The sequence below is a fragment of the Cynocephalus volans genome, chromosome 1, assembly GCF_027409185.1.
Source record: "Cynocephalus volans isolate mCynVol1 chromosome 1, mCynVol1.pri, whole genome shotgun sequence".
Lineage (NCBI taxonomy): Eukaryota > Metazoa > Chordata > Mammalia > Dermoptera > Cynocephalidae > Cynocephalus > Cynocephalus volans.
Window position 1 is genome coordinate 264,115,274 of NC_084460.1, and position 14,723 is coordinate 264,129,996.

The 14,723-nt window shown below is 37.9% G+C and overlaps 1 protein-coding gene across 1 annotated transcript; it reads left to right on the top strand.

The window, feature by feature from the left end:
- The first annotated feature begins 11,647 nt into the window (after positions 1-11,647).
- LOC134369622 (uncharacterized) lies at positions 11,648-13,348 on the top strand. Its single transcript, XM_063086201.1, has one exon. It carries the CDS (start codon positions 11,648-11,650, stop codon positions 13,346-13,348), a length of 1,701 nt encoding a protein of 566 aa, XP_062942271.1.
- The last annotated feature ends 1,375 nt before the right edge of the window (positions 13,349-14,723 follow it).

The following is a 14,723-nucleotide window of genomic DNA, read 5'->3' on the forward strand; positions in this document are numbered from 1 at the left end:
TGTTTTTCTGTAATATATCAATGTGATAAATATTGTTTCAGAAAAAACAAAAAATATCTATTGGATAGTTTGTTTTGAAGTAGATACAAATGTTAAAATTATAAAAATATTTAGCTTTTTTTATCCTTTCTAAAATTTGTTTTAGACATATATGGTATGTACACACACATATACAATATGTATATGTATCTGTGTGTATGTCAGTTTTAGATTTGCTTGAGGTCAAACTAAGCATATCTTTGAGCCAGCATCATGTGTACCAATAATTCAAAAATTTTTCTTTACTGAGTGGTTAAGGATTATAGATACGAAGGGCTTCCCTACAATCTTAAATTACATTTAATTTTAACCTCAATTAGGTTGATTAAATGGTCTGGTGCACAGCATGTGATCCTCAAAATTTTTGTTATACCCCTGTGATATGTAATAAGTAACTTGAATTGGAATTATAACACATTGCTTGTGTATCTACTATACTGAGCACAGGCTTTCTTATGCCATAGTGTTTTAATTGTTTAAATAGAGACTGTCCTAGAAATCTTACTACATGTAAAATATGAGTCAGATTTCACTTTGGGAAAACACTGGAAGTGAAATGGAAAACATTCAGGTTATTTTTATAAAATAAAAAATAGTGTACTCTTGCTTAAAATGTGATGTCTGAAAGTAAATATATAGCTTTTAGCTTTACTATTAGTTTTGAGTTAGTTACATGCTAAATTCTGTTCTGGAAATTCATGAAGAGTGATGTTTATACTTATATATAACTGCTGTAAAAGCATAAAAGGTTGAAAACTAATCAGTGTTCTTCAAGAGCAGGAAGTCACAACACAGAAGAGTCATTCTCAACCTTGTCTTTGCAGCCTGTTAATAAAATAAACATAAACTATTAGAAAATACATATTGGTTTTGACTGTTAGGAAGAAACAGCATCTTGTGAACTCTGTGTAGGGTGTACTTGTTCCAAGAATAATGGGAGAGTTGCTTACAAAGAAGATGAAACTACATACCTAATAGGTGAAATTCCCCTTGGATTTAATGATACAATTTGGCATAAATTTAAAGAAATGGAGAGAACATTAGAATTTTTCAAGGAATTTATATACTCCTGAGAGGTTTAATGATATATGCTCAAATGTCCATCCTCTTATTTTTTTTGAGGGAGTGAGTACATTCTGTGGTTAGAAGTGCAGGCTCTTGAGTTACAATGGCAGGGCTGCAGGCTGAGCTTTTCTACTAATAAACTGTATCAATTGGAACATTTTAAACCTTTCTTATGGAAATGTGGAATTAAAAGATAATATGAATCTTCCCATCCATGAACTTTTTGAATTACTCCTCTATGTACACACACACGTGTGTCGGTATGTGTATAGATACATTTCCACATTTATTTCCATATATATTTGGAAATAAACAGTATATATAATTTTATGCATAGTTTTTATTTTATTGTCTTGTTTTTATACAGGATTTAGAGGATTCTTCATGCCACCAGGCAATCTAAGATGCTTTGTAGTTTAGAGAAAAGATTAGGCCAGTTCTGTTTTTCTGTTTTTGTTTTTACGTGTATGTGTCAATGGGTCCTCATTGTTGGATGGGATCCTGGACCCAAGCAACATTCTTACTAACTCTGTGGAAAATAATAACATATCCTGAAATGATCTCATTCAAATGAAAATGATGGTGTCCTATATGATGACACACACACAGTCCCTATCTTCATCTCCTGATGCATGAACACTGATTTCTATTTTTGGCCCAAAAACCTACAGTTTCCAATACCACTCTTCTGCCACAATTTTATATTTAGCTCCATTCTGCACTTTTAAACTTGGTTTAATCCAACAGTTCTCTTCCCACTTTTTTTTTTTTAATTTTATTTTGTCGATATACATTGTGGCTGATTATTGTTGCCCATCACCAAAATCTCCCTCTCTCCTCCCTCCCCCTCCCCCCACCAATGTCCCCTCTGTTTGCTTGTCGTATCAACTTCAAGTAATTGTGGTTGTTATGTCTTCTCCCCCCCCCCCGGTTGTTTTGTGTGTGTGTGTGTGTGTGTGTGTGTGTGTGTGTGTGAATTTATATATTAATTTTTAGCTCCCACCAATAAGTGAGAACATGTGATATTTCTCTTTCTGTGCCTGACTTGTTTCACTTAATATAATTCTCTCAAGGTCCATCCATGTTGATGCAAATGGCAGTATTTCATTCGTTTTTATAGCTGAGTAGTATTCCATTGTATAGATATACCACATTTTCCGTATCCACTCATCTGATGATGGACATTTGGGCTGGTTCCAACTCTTGGCTATTGTAAAGAGTGCTGCGATGAACATTGGGAAACAGGTATACCTTCGACTTGATGATTTCCATTCCTCTGGGTATATTCCCAGCAGTGGGATAGCTGGGTCATATGGTAGATCTATCTGCAATTGTTTGAGGAACCTCCATACCATTTCGGGAGAATGAAACTAGACCTATACCTCTCACCATATACTAAAATCAACTCAAAATGGATTATGGATTTAAATATACACCCTGAAACAATAAAACTTCTTAAAGAAAACATAGGAGAAACACTTCAGGAAATAGGACTGGACACAGACTTCATGAATATGACCCCAAAAGCACGGTCAACCAAAGGAAAAATAAACAAATGGGACTATATCAAACTAAAAAGCTTCTGCACAGCAAAAGAAACAATTAACAGAGTTAAAAGACAACCAACAGAGTGGGAGAAAATATTTGCAAAATATACATCTCGTCCCACTTTAATACAATCTATAATGTTTAATCTTTCTGAAGACTACTCTAATGCAATGATTCATCCAAGTTCTCTCAGCACTACTTCTCTCTCTGTCTTCCTCTCTCCTCCTTGACTTTATGTACTCTTCTGTCACCATTGGAACATCTTCCTCTTGTTGCTATACATGTTTAAGACTTAATTTTCCTACAAAAACCAGGCCAATTCCTGAATCTTCTGTGAAGTCTCTCTCTCCCTCATTCTTTGTGATAGTCTCCTTCATTGAACTCCAATATAAACTAGTATATACACAATTTACCTACCATGTAGACTAAGTTACTTGTTAACAGGATCTTCATTTAGAATTGGGAAGTATTTGGGACTCCCCACTTTACATCTAGGAACCTAGAACGAAAGGTGCTCTAATTCATATGCCTTTCCCATTGCTCATAAAAAGTTTTAGTGTTTCTTTCTTTATTAAATCCATTTTTATAGTAGATTATATTGTCTTACCTTTCTCCCAGTTGATATAAGATTAATATAATTTTAACAATTGTTATATTGATTGACTTATGGTAGCAAGAAATGTAAGGACCCAAGTAATGTCACTGGGGCCCAATTTTCTAGCCAAGCTGCTCTCCATAAATGCTTTATGATAGAAAAGTATAAAACGTCAAGAATTTATAAGGTAAATGATCTTCAGGTTAAAGATGAAATTATAGCAACAAGCTCATTTTGTCTACTTCTCTTATAATGTTCTCCACACTCGTGTGGCAGGTCATGGGTTGTTAAAGTCTGAGAAGAAATGAAAGGGAAGAAAGAATAAAATCAATAGAATCTCCTATGAATCTGCTAAGTTTAGTCCTTGTTAATTTGTAAGTGACTCCAGGATGCCAGAGGTCCAGAGCATCTGAACCGGGGCTTCTAATACTAGCACTTAGTATTGCTATTACTTTTTTCCTTACATTTCCTGTCTCTCATCCCACCTTATGCATTACAACAAGATGTTTAAAATGTTGATAGTATTGATATAACAGTGTATAGCCGATTTGACAAGAACATTTTGCCATTGTTTTGGGGGACAAATACTTAATGTTCCATATATTTAATGAGTAAATGAATATGACAACAATGTGGGCACACATCAATGCTCAAATGATAATGATCCTGATAGAATATTTTTATCTAGGCATAAAATTATATTTATATGCTTAGAATAGCGTCTCTCAACTGGGGCAATTTTGCCCCTACAAGGGTACTTAGCAATGTCTGTAGATATTTTTGGTTGTCACAACTGGGAATGTGCTGCTGGCATCTAGAGGGTAGGGACCAGGGATGCTGCTAGACATCTATATGCACAGGTCAGCCTCTACAACAAAGAATCATCTGTCCCAGATGTTAATAACACTGAGGTGAAGTTACTCTGGCTTAGAGTTTCTAATGGAAGTGTATTTTTTTTTCCAGTGGGTTTTTTTTCAGCATTAAGAATAGGGCTCTGTTTAATTTGGGGAACAGAGCTTGATGAATGTCCTTTAGGATAAGACACTAGAATAAAAACTGCTCCAGGAATTAGATAAATATCATATTCCTACAAAAGGTTACAAAACACTCTCACCAACCTGTTGGATGCGCAATAGGAGAGCTGCCACTCTCTCCATAAATATTCATCACTATGGAAACCTTCCCACATCCATGCACTCCTATAACCTTAAATGGCGAGCATATATTTTATAAGGATGGTGAGAAAAAAAATAATAAAGTCCTCTACTGGCATCTTATTAATGTTTGATTGTAGAGTCTAGACCAGTGTTTTTCAACCCAGGCTGTTCATTAAGATCACTTCAGGAAACTTTAAAAATTCTGATGCTCAGGCCCTTATGCCAAAACAATTAATTGAGAAAATGTGGTGATGGGGCTCAGGCATCACTATTTTTAAAAATCTCCTGTATAATTCTAAGGTGTAATAATGTTGAGAACCATTGTTCGATGTACAAATCATTTAATGAGCTAAATTCACCAAAATTTAAGAGAGAGGTTCTCGATGTCACTTTGTTAGCATCAAGGTGACAACTTTGTGATCCTAAAGATTGTATTAATAGTTGTTTAAAATTTGGCAAACAGTTCGTTATTGGATATTTAAAGGAACAAAGGCAGGATAGTGTCTTACTGTATTTCAAGGGCAATACCAGGTTTTGACGGGAAAGAAATTATGACACATAATGCAACTAGAAGTAAAATTTGAATTCATCCCTAAAAATTTCTACAAGAAGGGGAATGGTGTAAACAAGCCATCTGTGTTGTGATGTGAAACACATTCCCTAGTGGTGGCCCTTGCGGGGTGCCTTTATTATCTTCAAAAAAAGGAGGGGAACTTGCTGTGGGACCAAAGACAGCAGGAATTCTGATCAACTTGTTTTCTAAATAAGCACAAAATCATTTCTGTGAGCAGATGAGATATTCAAAAGTCAGGCAATGGATGAATTAGTATAAATCTAAGAATTAAATAAAATACAGTATTGGCAAAGCAGAGTTCGATGCTGCTCTACATAAACACAAAAATGAACTGTTAAATTTAGAAATGAACAGATTCAAATGCAGTTTGTCCTTTTTCTATCTATAGTATGAATCCTTCTGATCATGTACTGTACATTTGATGGAAGCATGTGGCTGTGGCAAATGTCCCCCAGGAATGGATCCAAATCAGAAGTTCAATTTGCTCCAAGCTCTTTAAAATGTTCCAGGGGTGCAAAGTGAATTGAGTTCCCCCAAATTCTTCCATTATCTTGTAAAACACTGAAATACACAAAAGAGCATGGAGAGATATGAAACTTGAAAAAGCACAAGTTTGTTTTATTGAAACAAACATTTATCTTGATTTTCAGTGAGAAACAAATTGTTAATAAAATTTTAAGAAAATCATCTGTCCCATCTCCAAGATCTGCAATCATTCTTTCTCTCTTCTCTTTTCTTTCTTCCTTTCTTTTTTCTCTTTTACTTTTTCAATTTCTGAGGCATATGCTGTCCTTGGGCTTTGGAGTTAGATAGGCGTAGGATAAATCCTGGCTCTAGTTCCTATTAGTCATGGGTTTCAGGAAGGTGAGCAACCTCATAAATCCTCAGTTCTGTCTTCAGTAAAGTAGAGATAATAACATTACCTCAATAGTTAGTTGTGAGGATTAATTTTGATGCTGGTGAAACTGTGGCATACCCTTAAAATAGAATACTACTTAGCAACGAAAAGGATACATTCAAAACATAAGTCTCGCTCAAAAGTATTATGCTAAGTGAAAGTAGCCAAACTCAAAAGGCTGTGTGCTGCACGATTCCATTTATAATACACTCTGAAGATAGCAAAGCTGTAGAGGAGGAAAAAAAAATCAGTGAATACCATAGGTTTGGGGTGGAGATGGGCACAAAGCAACAGGAGAGAACTTTAGGGGGTGATGAAAATATCTTCTATCTAGACTGTGATGGTGGTTGCATGACTGTATACATTTTTTGATTCATAGAACAGTGTAACTAAAATGGATGAATTTTACTATGTAAATTATACATCAATAAACTTACACACCCCAAAAGTAATGCAAGAAAATGTTAAAAACAAAAATAAAGGTTAAAAAATGGCACATGGAAATGCCTAGCATGATCACCTATAAATATGCTTTTGTCGTCTCTTCCCTCTCCTTTGTTTCACAGCCAAATATTTAAATGCAGTCTTCCTTTGATTGTAATTCTTTATCACCTGTTTTCTCCTTTACCTCGTGCAAACTTTCTGCTCTTTCACAAAACCCCAGCGACCCAGCTGTTGTCAAATCCAAATTCAATCTCTCTGCTGCTTTTGGTTTCTTCACAGAGCTTCCTTCTTGATACCTTTTGCTTTCTAGACCGTAAGAACCCACGGTCCCTCTTTCCATGGCTCCTTTTCCTTTCCTGTCCATAAACATAGAAATTCCTCAAAGTCCTGTGTACAATCCATTTCTTTCTCATTCTTTTCATTCATAATTGCTTTCCTACAATTTCAGCTGTGAATGGCTTTCAAAAATTGTGCTTTTAGGTATCTCCCCAATGTCCAAAGTCCGATTCATGTTTCCATTTGCCTGTTGGATAGCTCTGATTCCAAAAACAATAGTTAAACCCTTTCCAACTAAGAAATGTCCCAGAAACATTTATTGTTAATTCAGTACTTCCTAATGAATTTATGTGCCACAGTTATCGTTTACATGTTGCATTCTACTGTGAGTGTGTGTAAAGATCTTTTTTCTAGTTTCCATTCTGTTCAAATGATCTGTCATTTCCTGAGCAAATACCTTCAGTGTTTATCATTATGGTGATGTTTTATTTTTATTTCTGATAATGCAAATTTCCCTCATCACTTATCCTCTTCATTTCTTCTTCTGGCTAATTTTATCAGTGTATACTTCCAGATAAAAATTAAAATCATTTTGTGAGATTTTGGACTATGATTGCATTACTCATATAAATTAATTTAAGGGCAATTAGCATTTTGACAATATTAAATCTTTCCAGTAACATTTTTGTTTCTACATGTACTTAAGTCTTATGTTCTTCAGTAAAGTTGTGTAGTTTTCTTCATGTAAGCCCTGTTCATTAATTTCCTAAGTATCTTAACATTCGATGTGTTTTCTTGCTATTATAAATAGAGTAACTCCTCACTATATTTTGATCTGATTATTGTTGCTACAGAGTAGAGAAATTTCCCTTATTATTTCAGTAATAGTTTAGCTGATTCTTTTATTTTTTCTAATTATACAATTACATCACTTTTAAATACCAAGAATTTTATCAATTTCTAAGAAATTTGCCTCATTCCTTTTTCTAGTGTTATTGATTTGATCAGAACTTACAAAACAATGTTAAATAATAGTGGTGTTAGAATTTGACTTTTTCTTAGCCTGAGTTTTGGTGCCTCTAGTAGTTCCATCCTGTACTAACCAATTAAGTGTTAGTTTGAGATTTTTAAACAGTCATATTAAGAGATTATCATCTGATTCTAGTTTACATTATTTTTTTTCTAATGAGGTATATTTTTTCCTGAAAACTATTAACTTTGGAGATACATATCACTTATCTGCTGCTTTTTTCCTTTTCACGTGGTGAGATAAAGGCTGAGACTGTGTATAAGGGAGGAGATGGGAGAAATAAGTGGAATCATCAATATATTATTTATTATTCAAACCTCAGAGCTCATAAGATGAGCTCATCAGAATCCAGAAATATCCACTAGCAAACTGAACACTTTTAAATTTAGTCCCTTTCTTATGAACATATCACATTATAATATTAAGTGATTTGTTGATTTTAGACAGTGAGCATCATACAGTGCAAATCAATTGTAAAGTGAAAAAGCAAATATTGTTATATATATATATATTTGTATATGATTTTATGAAATAAGAAAAATAATGTTGGTCAATTGCTAGAATCATACTCAAATCCATTGATACAAGAGTGTCTGAGAGATTTAAACCAGTCAGTATTTGAAGAAGAAAACATCAAAAAGTTTGATGACGTTAAATTCACTTAAGAGAGAATGCTGTGCCTCTCAGTAGATCAAAAGGCCCTTGGAAAATGAATGGAATCCTCTAGAAATTTTGCCAGAACGACCTTTATATGATAATTATAAAAATATGAGCTTATAATTTTATTGGAGAAATGTTTTTAAAAAAATTTCTAGCATCAATTCACTCCTATTTTATCCTAGAAATTAGCTTACTCCTGTCACATTTTGCTAGATAAAAACAAATATACTTGACAAATTTATTTTTATTTTTAGGTTAATTTTCAGTAAAATTTCTTGTTATTAAAAACTATATGAGTATGGTTCCTGTTTTAAGTGAATTTACTTCTGAAGATCACTTCCTATTGTCCTGAGATAATGAAGACCTCCCAGATGCTAATTAATTTTCTAATATTGAATGATCAATATATGACTGAAATGAACCTTACTTGTTCTTGGTATATTATTGTCTTAACGCTTCTTAGAGTACTAATTGCTAGAATTTCATTTAAAAATTATTTTAGTTGTTATGCATATATTACTTTTGGAATTAAGAAAAACATTTAAAAGATTTGCAAGTGTCTTATAAAAAATAATTTGTTTCTTTACTTACAAATGAGGTTGTTTATGTTTTGTGGTATCCTTGTCAGATTTTGGTATCAAGATTATGCTGGATTTGTCAATTGAGAAGCTGCAATCTTTGGGAATATTTAAATAGTACAGACATTATCTTTTGCATAAAAATTTGAAATAATTTCTCCATAAAAACCCTAGAATTGTAATATTGTATTTAACAGTAATTCTTTGATAACTATAATTTTTCATGATTATTAGATTATTTAAAAGCCTGCTTTGCTTAAATCAATTTTGGAATTCCTATTTTATTAAAATTTTAAGTTTTATGGATATTCCTAGTAATCTACTAAATTTCTAAAAATATGTCAGCTGTAAACTCTCTTGTGGCAAATTTTGTGTAATTGTTCTTTCTGTAATTTTTTATGACAAGATATACCAATGTTTTGTTTCCTTGTACTCATATAAGCTTCGAATGTGTTAAGGGTACAGTTTATATATTTTCTACTTAAAAACATTACATAGCATACCTTTCAAAAATATTTTTTAGCACTTGTATTTAGACCTGTGTCAGATTTTCAATTATTTTGACCTATTTCTCTGCTTAATGGACTTCAGCATTCATGGAATCTTTTAAGAGTACTATCTTCTTAAACTTCTAATTTTTCTTTCCCTCTCAGTCTATTGAAAGTGACCTTTAATTTTTTTTCAATAAGAAGGTATGAATGTTAAATTTCTTAAGGCTTTATGTTGTCTTAGATTATCCTTATTTTGCCTTCACAGATTAAACACAGATTTATAATACAGATTAGATATAAATTTATAATGTAATTCTATTAGGCCTCATTATCCCCCCTCAAAACTCTGTTTTCTTTCATTTAGTATTACAGAGGATTCTGAAAATAACCTGATTTCTGTTGTAGGTAAACATTTTTGTTTGTTTCATTGTTGCCTTCTTCCTGGATGCTTACATCGTTCTTTAAATTCAGTTTTTATAAAACCAACCACAGTATGACCCTATTATGATCTATCTTGCAGTAGCAGAGGTGGGGTACCAATTTACTTAGACTTGCCTTGTTCAAAAGTGAAGTCTTTCATTTAAAAAGAATGTAGAGATCCAGTAATCCCACTACTGGGTATATGTCCAAAGGAATCACAACTACTGATAGTCAGCTTCATACTTCACAAACATTTTTAATCAATTATGCTTCAATAACTAATAAATAATGTAAACAAACAAACAAACAAAACAAGTTGAAGGGATATCTGTACTCCTGTGTTTATCACAGCTCTATTCACAATAGCCAGTAGTTAGAACAAACCTAAATGCCTATCAATGGATAATTGGATACAGAAAATGTGGTATGTACACCGTGGAATACTACTCAGCCGTAAAAAAAGAATGAAATGCTACCACTTGTAGCAACATGGATGAACTTGGACAAAATTATGTTAAATGAAATAAGCCAGGCATAGAAAGAAATACCATGTTCTCATTCATATGTGGAAGCTAAAAAAGTTATCTCATGGAAGTAGAGTGGAATAGTGGTTACCAGAAACTAGTTAGAGGAGGGAGGATGGGGAGAGGGTGCTCAGTGGATACAAAATTGTAGAGAGAAAGAACGGGACCTAGTGTTCCACAGCAATATGCGGAGACTACAGATGACAATGACAAATTACTGTGTAACTTTGAGTAGCTAAATGAGAGGATGTTGAAGTTTCCTAATGCAAAAGAAGTGACAAAAGTTTGAGGTGATGCATATGCTAAGTGCCCTGATATGATCATTGCATACAGTATGAATGTACCCACATATTGTATTGTACTCCATCAATATACACAATTACCATGGGTCAGTTAAGAAAATTAAATTTAAAAGAAAAAAAAAAGAAATAGTAGAATAGTGGTTACCAGAGGCAGGGAAAGGGAGGTGGGAGGGAGGCTGGGGAGAGGCTGGTAGACTGGTACAAAGTGACACAGTTACAGTTAGAAAGGAAGAATTAGTTCTGGTGCCCTAGGGTGACATAGCTGATAATATTGTATATTTCAAGATAGCCAGAAAAGAGGATCTTGAATGATATAACCACAAGGAAATGATAAATGCTTGGGTGATAGATATGCTAAGTATTCTGATTGGATCATTACACAATATCTGCTTGTATTGAAACAACACACTATTTCATAAACATGTACAATGAAAAAAATTAAGGAAAAAATAATAAAGTAAAATAAAATAAAATGAATGTAGAGTCCGTGGCATATATTTTTTTTTAAATTAAAACATGCATTTCTGTTTCCATTCGATCTTTGCTCTATAAATTGGCTTGTATCAATCACCATTTCTATTATTCCTTTTTATCATTTAGCTCTTCCTTTGTATTCCCTCTGGGTCTACACCAGCGCTCTGAGAACTCTGGCTGGGAGGAGACGGAGTGCTTCCTCGGCCCTGCAGTCTGGAACTGCTATAAATTCCTGGGCTCCAAACACGACATCTAGCAATTCTGTTTTCTGGCCATTTCTCTCCCATTTCCCTTGATGCACTTGCCCAGGGAAGAATTTGCCTCCTCCATCCCACAGATGATACAAATTTCTGACTCGTATACAATGGCCTGACTTACATCTGCCTGCACCCTTGCTTCCTCCCGCTTCACAACAGGGGAGTGCTCCGTCCTGGATGAATCTGCTCCTTTGATCTCTTACTCTGCACAGCCCCCCTTCCCGATCTCAGACGGCACAGACCCCCTCCCTCATCTCAGACGGCACAGCCCCCCTTCCTCATCTCAGAAGGCACAGCCCCCCTTCCCGATCTCAGATGGCACAGCCCCCCTTCCTCATCTCAGACGGCACAGCCCCCCTTCCTCATCTCAGACGGCACAGCCCCCTTTCCTCATCTCAGACGGCACAGACCCGCTTCCCGATCTCAGATGGCACAGCCCCCCTTCCTCATCTCAGACGGCACAGCCCCCTTTCCTCATCTCAGATGGCACAGCCCCCCTTCCTCATCTCAGAAGGCACAGCCCCCCTTCCCGATCTCAGATGGCACAGCCCCCCTTCCTCATCTCAGACGGCACAGCCCCCTTTCCTCATATCAGACGGCACAGACCCCCTTCCCGATCTCAGACGGCACAGCCCCCCTTCCTCATCTCAGAAGGCACAGCCCCCTTTCCTCATCTCAGACGGCACAGACCCTCTCCCTCATCTCACACGGCACAGCCCCCCTTCCTCATCTCAGAAGGCACAGTCCCCCTTCCTCATCTCAGACGGCACAGCCCCCCTTCCTCATCTCAGATGGCACAGCCCCCCTTCCTCATCTCAGACGGCACAGCCCCCCTTCCTCATCTCAGAAGGCACAGCCCCCTTTCCTCATCTCAGACGGCACAGACCCTCTCCCTCATCTCAGACGGCACAGCCCCCCTTCCTCATCTCAGACGGCACAGCCCCCTTTCCTCATCTCAGAAGGCACAGCCCCCCTTCCCGATCTCAGATGGCACAGCCCCTCTTCCTCATCTCAGATGGCACAGACCCCCTTCCTCATCTCAGACGGCACAGCCCCCCTTCCCTATCTCAGACGGCAGAGCCCCCCTTCCTCATCTCAGAAGGCACAGCCCCCCTTCCCGATCTCAGATGGCACAGCCCCCTTCCTCATCTCAGACGGCACAGCTCCCCTTCCTCATCTCAGACGGCACAGCCCCCCTTCCTCATCTCAGACGGCACAGCCCCCCTTCCTCATCTCAGAAGGCACAGCCCCCCTTCCCGATCTCAGATGGCACAGCCCCCTTTCCTCATCTCAGACGGCACAGACCCGCTTCCCGATCTCAGATGGCACAGCCCCCCTTCCTCATCTCAGACGGCACAGCCCCCTTTCCTCATCTCAGATGGCACAGCCCCCCTTCCTCATCTCAGACGGCACAGACCCCCTTCCCGATCTCAGACGGCACAGCCCCCCTTCCCGATCTCAGAAGGCACAGCCCCCCTTCCCGATCTCAGACGGCACAGCCCCCCTTCCTCATCTCAGACGGCACAGCCCCCTTTCCTCATCTCAGATGGCACAGCCCCCTTTCCTCATCTCAGACGGCACAGACCCCCTTCCCGATCTCAGACGGCACAGCCCCCCTTCCCGATCTCAGAAGGCACAGCCCCCCTTCCCGATCTCAGAAGGCACAGCCCCCCTTCTCGATCTCAGAAGGCACAGCCCCCCTTCCTCATCTCAGAAGGCACAGCCCCCCTTCCTCATCTCAGACGGCACAGCCCCCCTTCCTCATCTCAGAAGGCACAGCCCCCCTTCCCGATCTCAGACGGCACAGCCCCCTTCCCGATCTCAGAAGGCACAGCCCCCCTTCCTCATCTCAGAAGGCACAGCCCCCCTTCCCGATCTCAGATGGCACAGACCCCCTTCCTCATCTCAGATGGCACAGACCCCCTTCCTCATCTCAGAAGGCACAGCCCCCCTTCCCGATCTCAGACGGCACAGCCCCTTCATTTACAGTCTGCCTCTGGAGATTACGGAATTTAAAGTCCTGCCCAGCTGTCTCTCCAGAGCTTCAGAGTCGTATCTCCAGCTACCTCTTAGACATTTTCACTCCCATATTTCATGGACAATTCAAATTCAACATATCATATTTTATCTCATTTTCCCCACACCTCTCTTCACCTCTCATCTGATCTGTTTTTTTTCCCTCTCAGAGTGGGTGGCAGCACCACCCACCAAGATACCCAAGGTAGAAAACCTAAGTTGTCCTTGATTCATCCGCCTTCCTCATAGTGCATGCCGTACAATTATCAAATCTTTCTGCTGGCAACTCTTAGCTGTCAATAAATTTCATCCACTGGTATCCATTTCCCTCTTTTCAGTTCAGGCCATTGTCATTCCTGATTATGACAATTTCTGCTTATGTGGTCACTTTGTTTCCATCCTACCTGCCTCTAAATAATTCTCCACACTGCAGCAGAATGGTTCTAAAGACCCCGGTGATCATGCTGCTCTGCTAAAAAAGCTTTATATTGCCCTCAGGGCCAAGTCTTTACTTCTTCATGAGTCTCACAGGCTCCTCGTGTTCTGGCCCCTGTTAACCTTCCCTATCCCACTCCTTGCCATGTGGGATCATTTCACCAGCCCTGTCCCCTGCCTGCTCACACTCAGCATGTCCTGTGGTCTATCCAGACTGAATTACTGGAGTTCCATGCTTTTCTACCTTCAATCATTGTCTTCTTAGACATTTTTCTCTTTTACCATTCACCAAACTAACCCCAACATAGTCATTAAATTTCAACTAGATGCCACTTTGTCCAGGATCTCATCTCTGACCAGATCATCAAACATCCCTGATTTGTATGAGTGCTCCTCTGTATGTTTCTGTAGCACGCCATAATTCCCCTTTTATAAAATATATTAAAAGATACAAACACCTGTTTATTTGGTGATATGTCCAAGCAGACTGGACTTTTATGAAGGCAGGAAATATGTATGTCTTATTTTAAAAAATGATATCCTCCCTCTGCCTACAAAACCTTACTGGTAGTGACTACAGCTCTCAACAAATAGCCTGCCACTATTCTGTCCCCACTCTTACTCTTGTCACCTTTTTCATGATAGTTCTTATCTGCTATGATACAGGATATAGAAGAAAATAGGGGAGAGCTGTAAGGAGGACACATAATGATAGCTTCAACTTCACATGTTTGATAGGAAAACATCTGTAGGATTTTTTTAAAAATCAATGAGAACATAGTTCTCTGAATCAAGAAGCCAGACTATATCAGTGATGGTGTTTGTTGGGGGGTGGGCAGTTCTCTGTCCTTTTCTCAGGTAAACTGTTTCTGAAGCAAAGCTCAATATGTTTATAAAATTAAATATGAATCATTTCTCCCCCCTCAATTCAGCTGCTGTA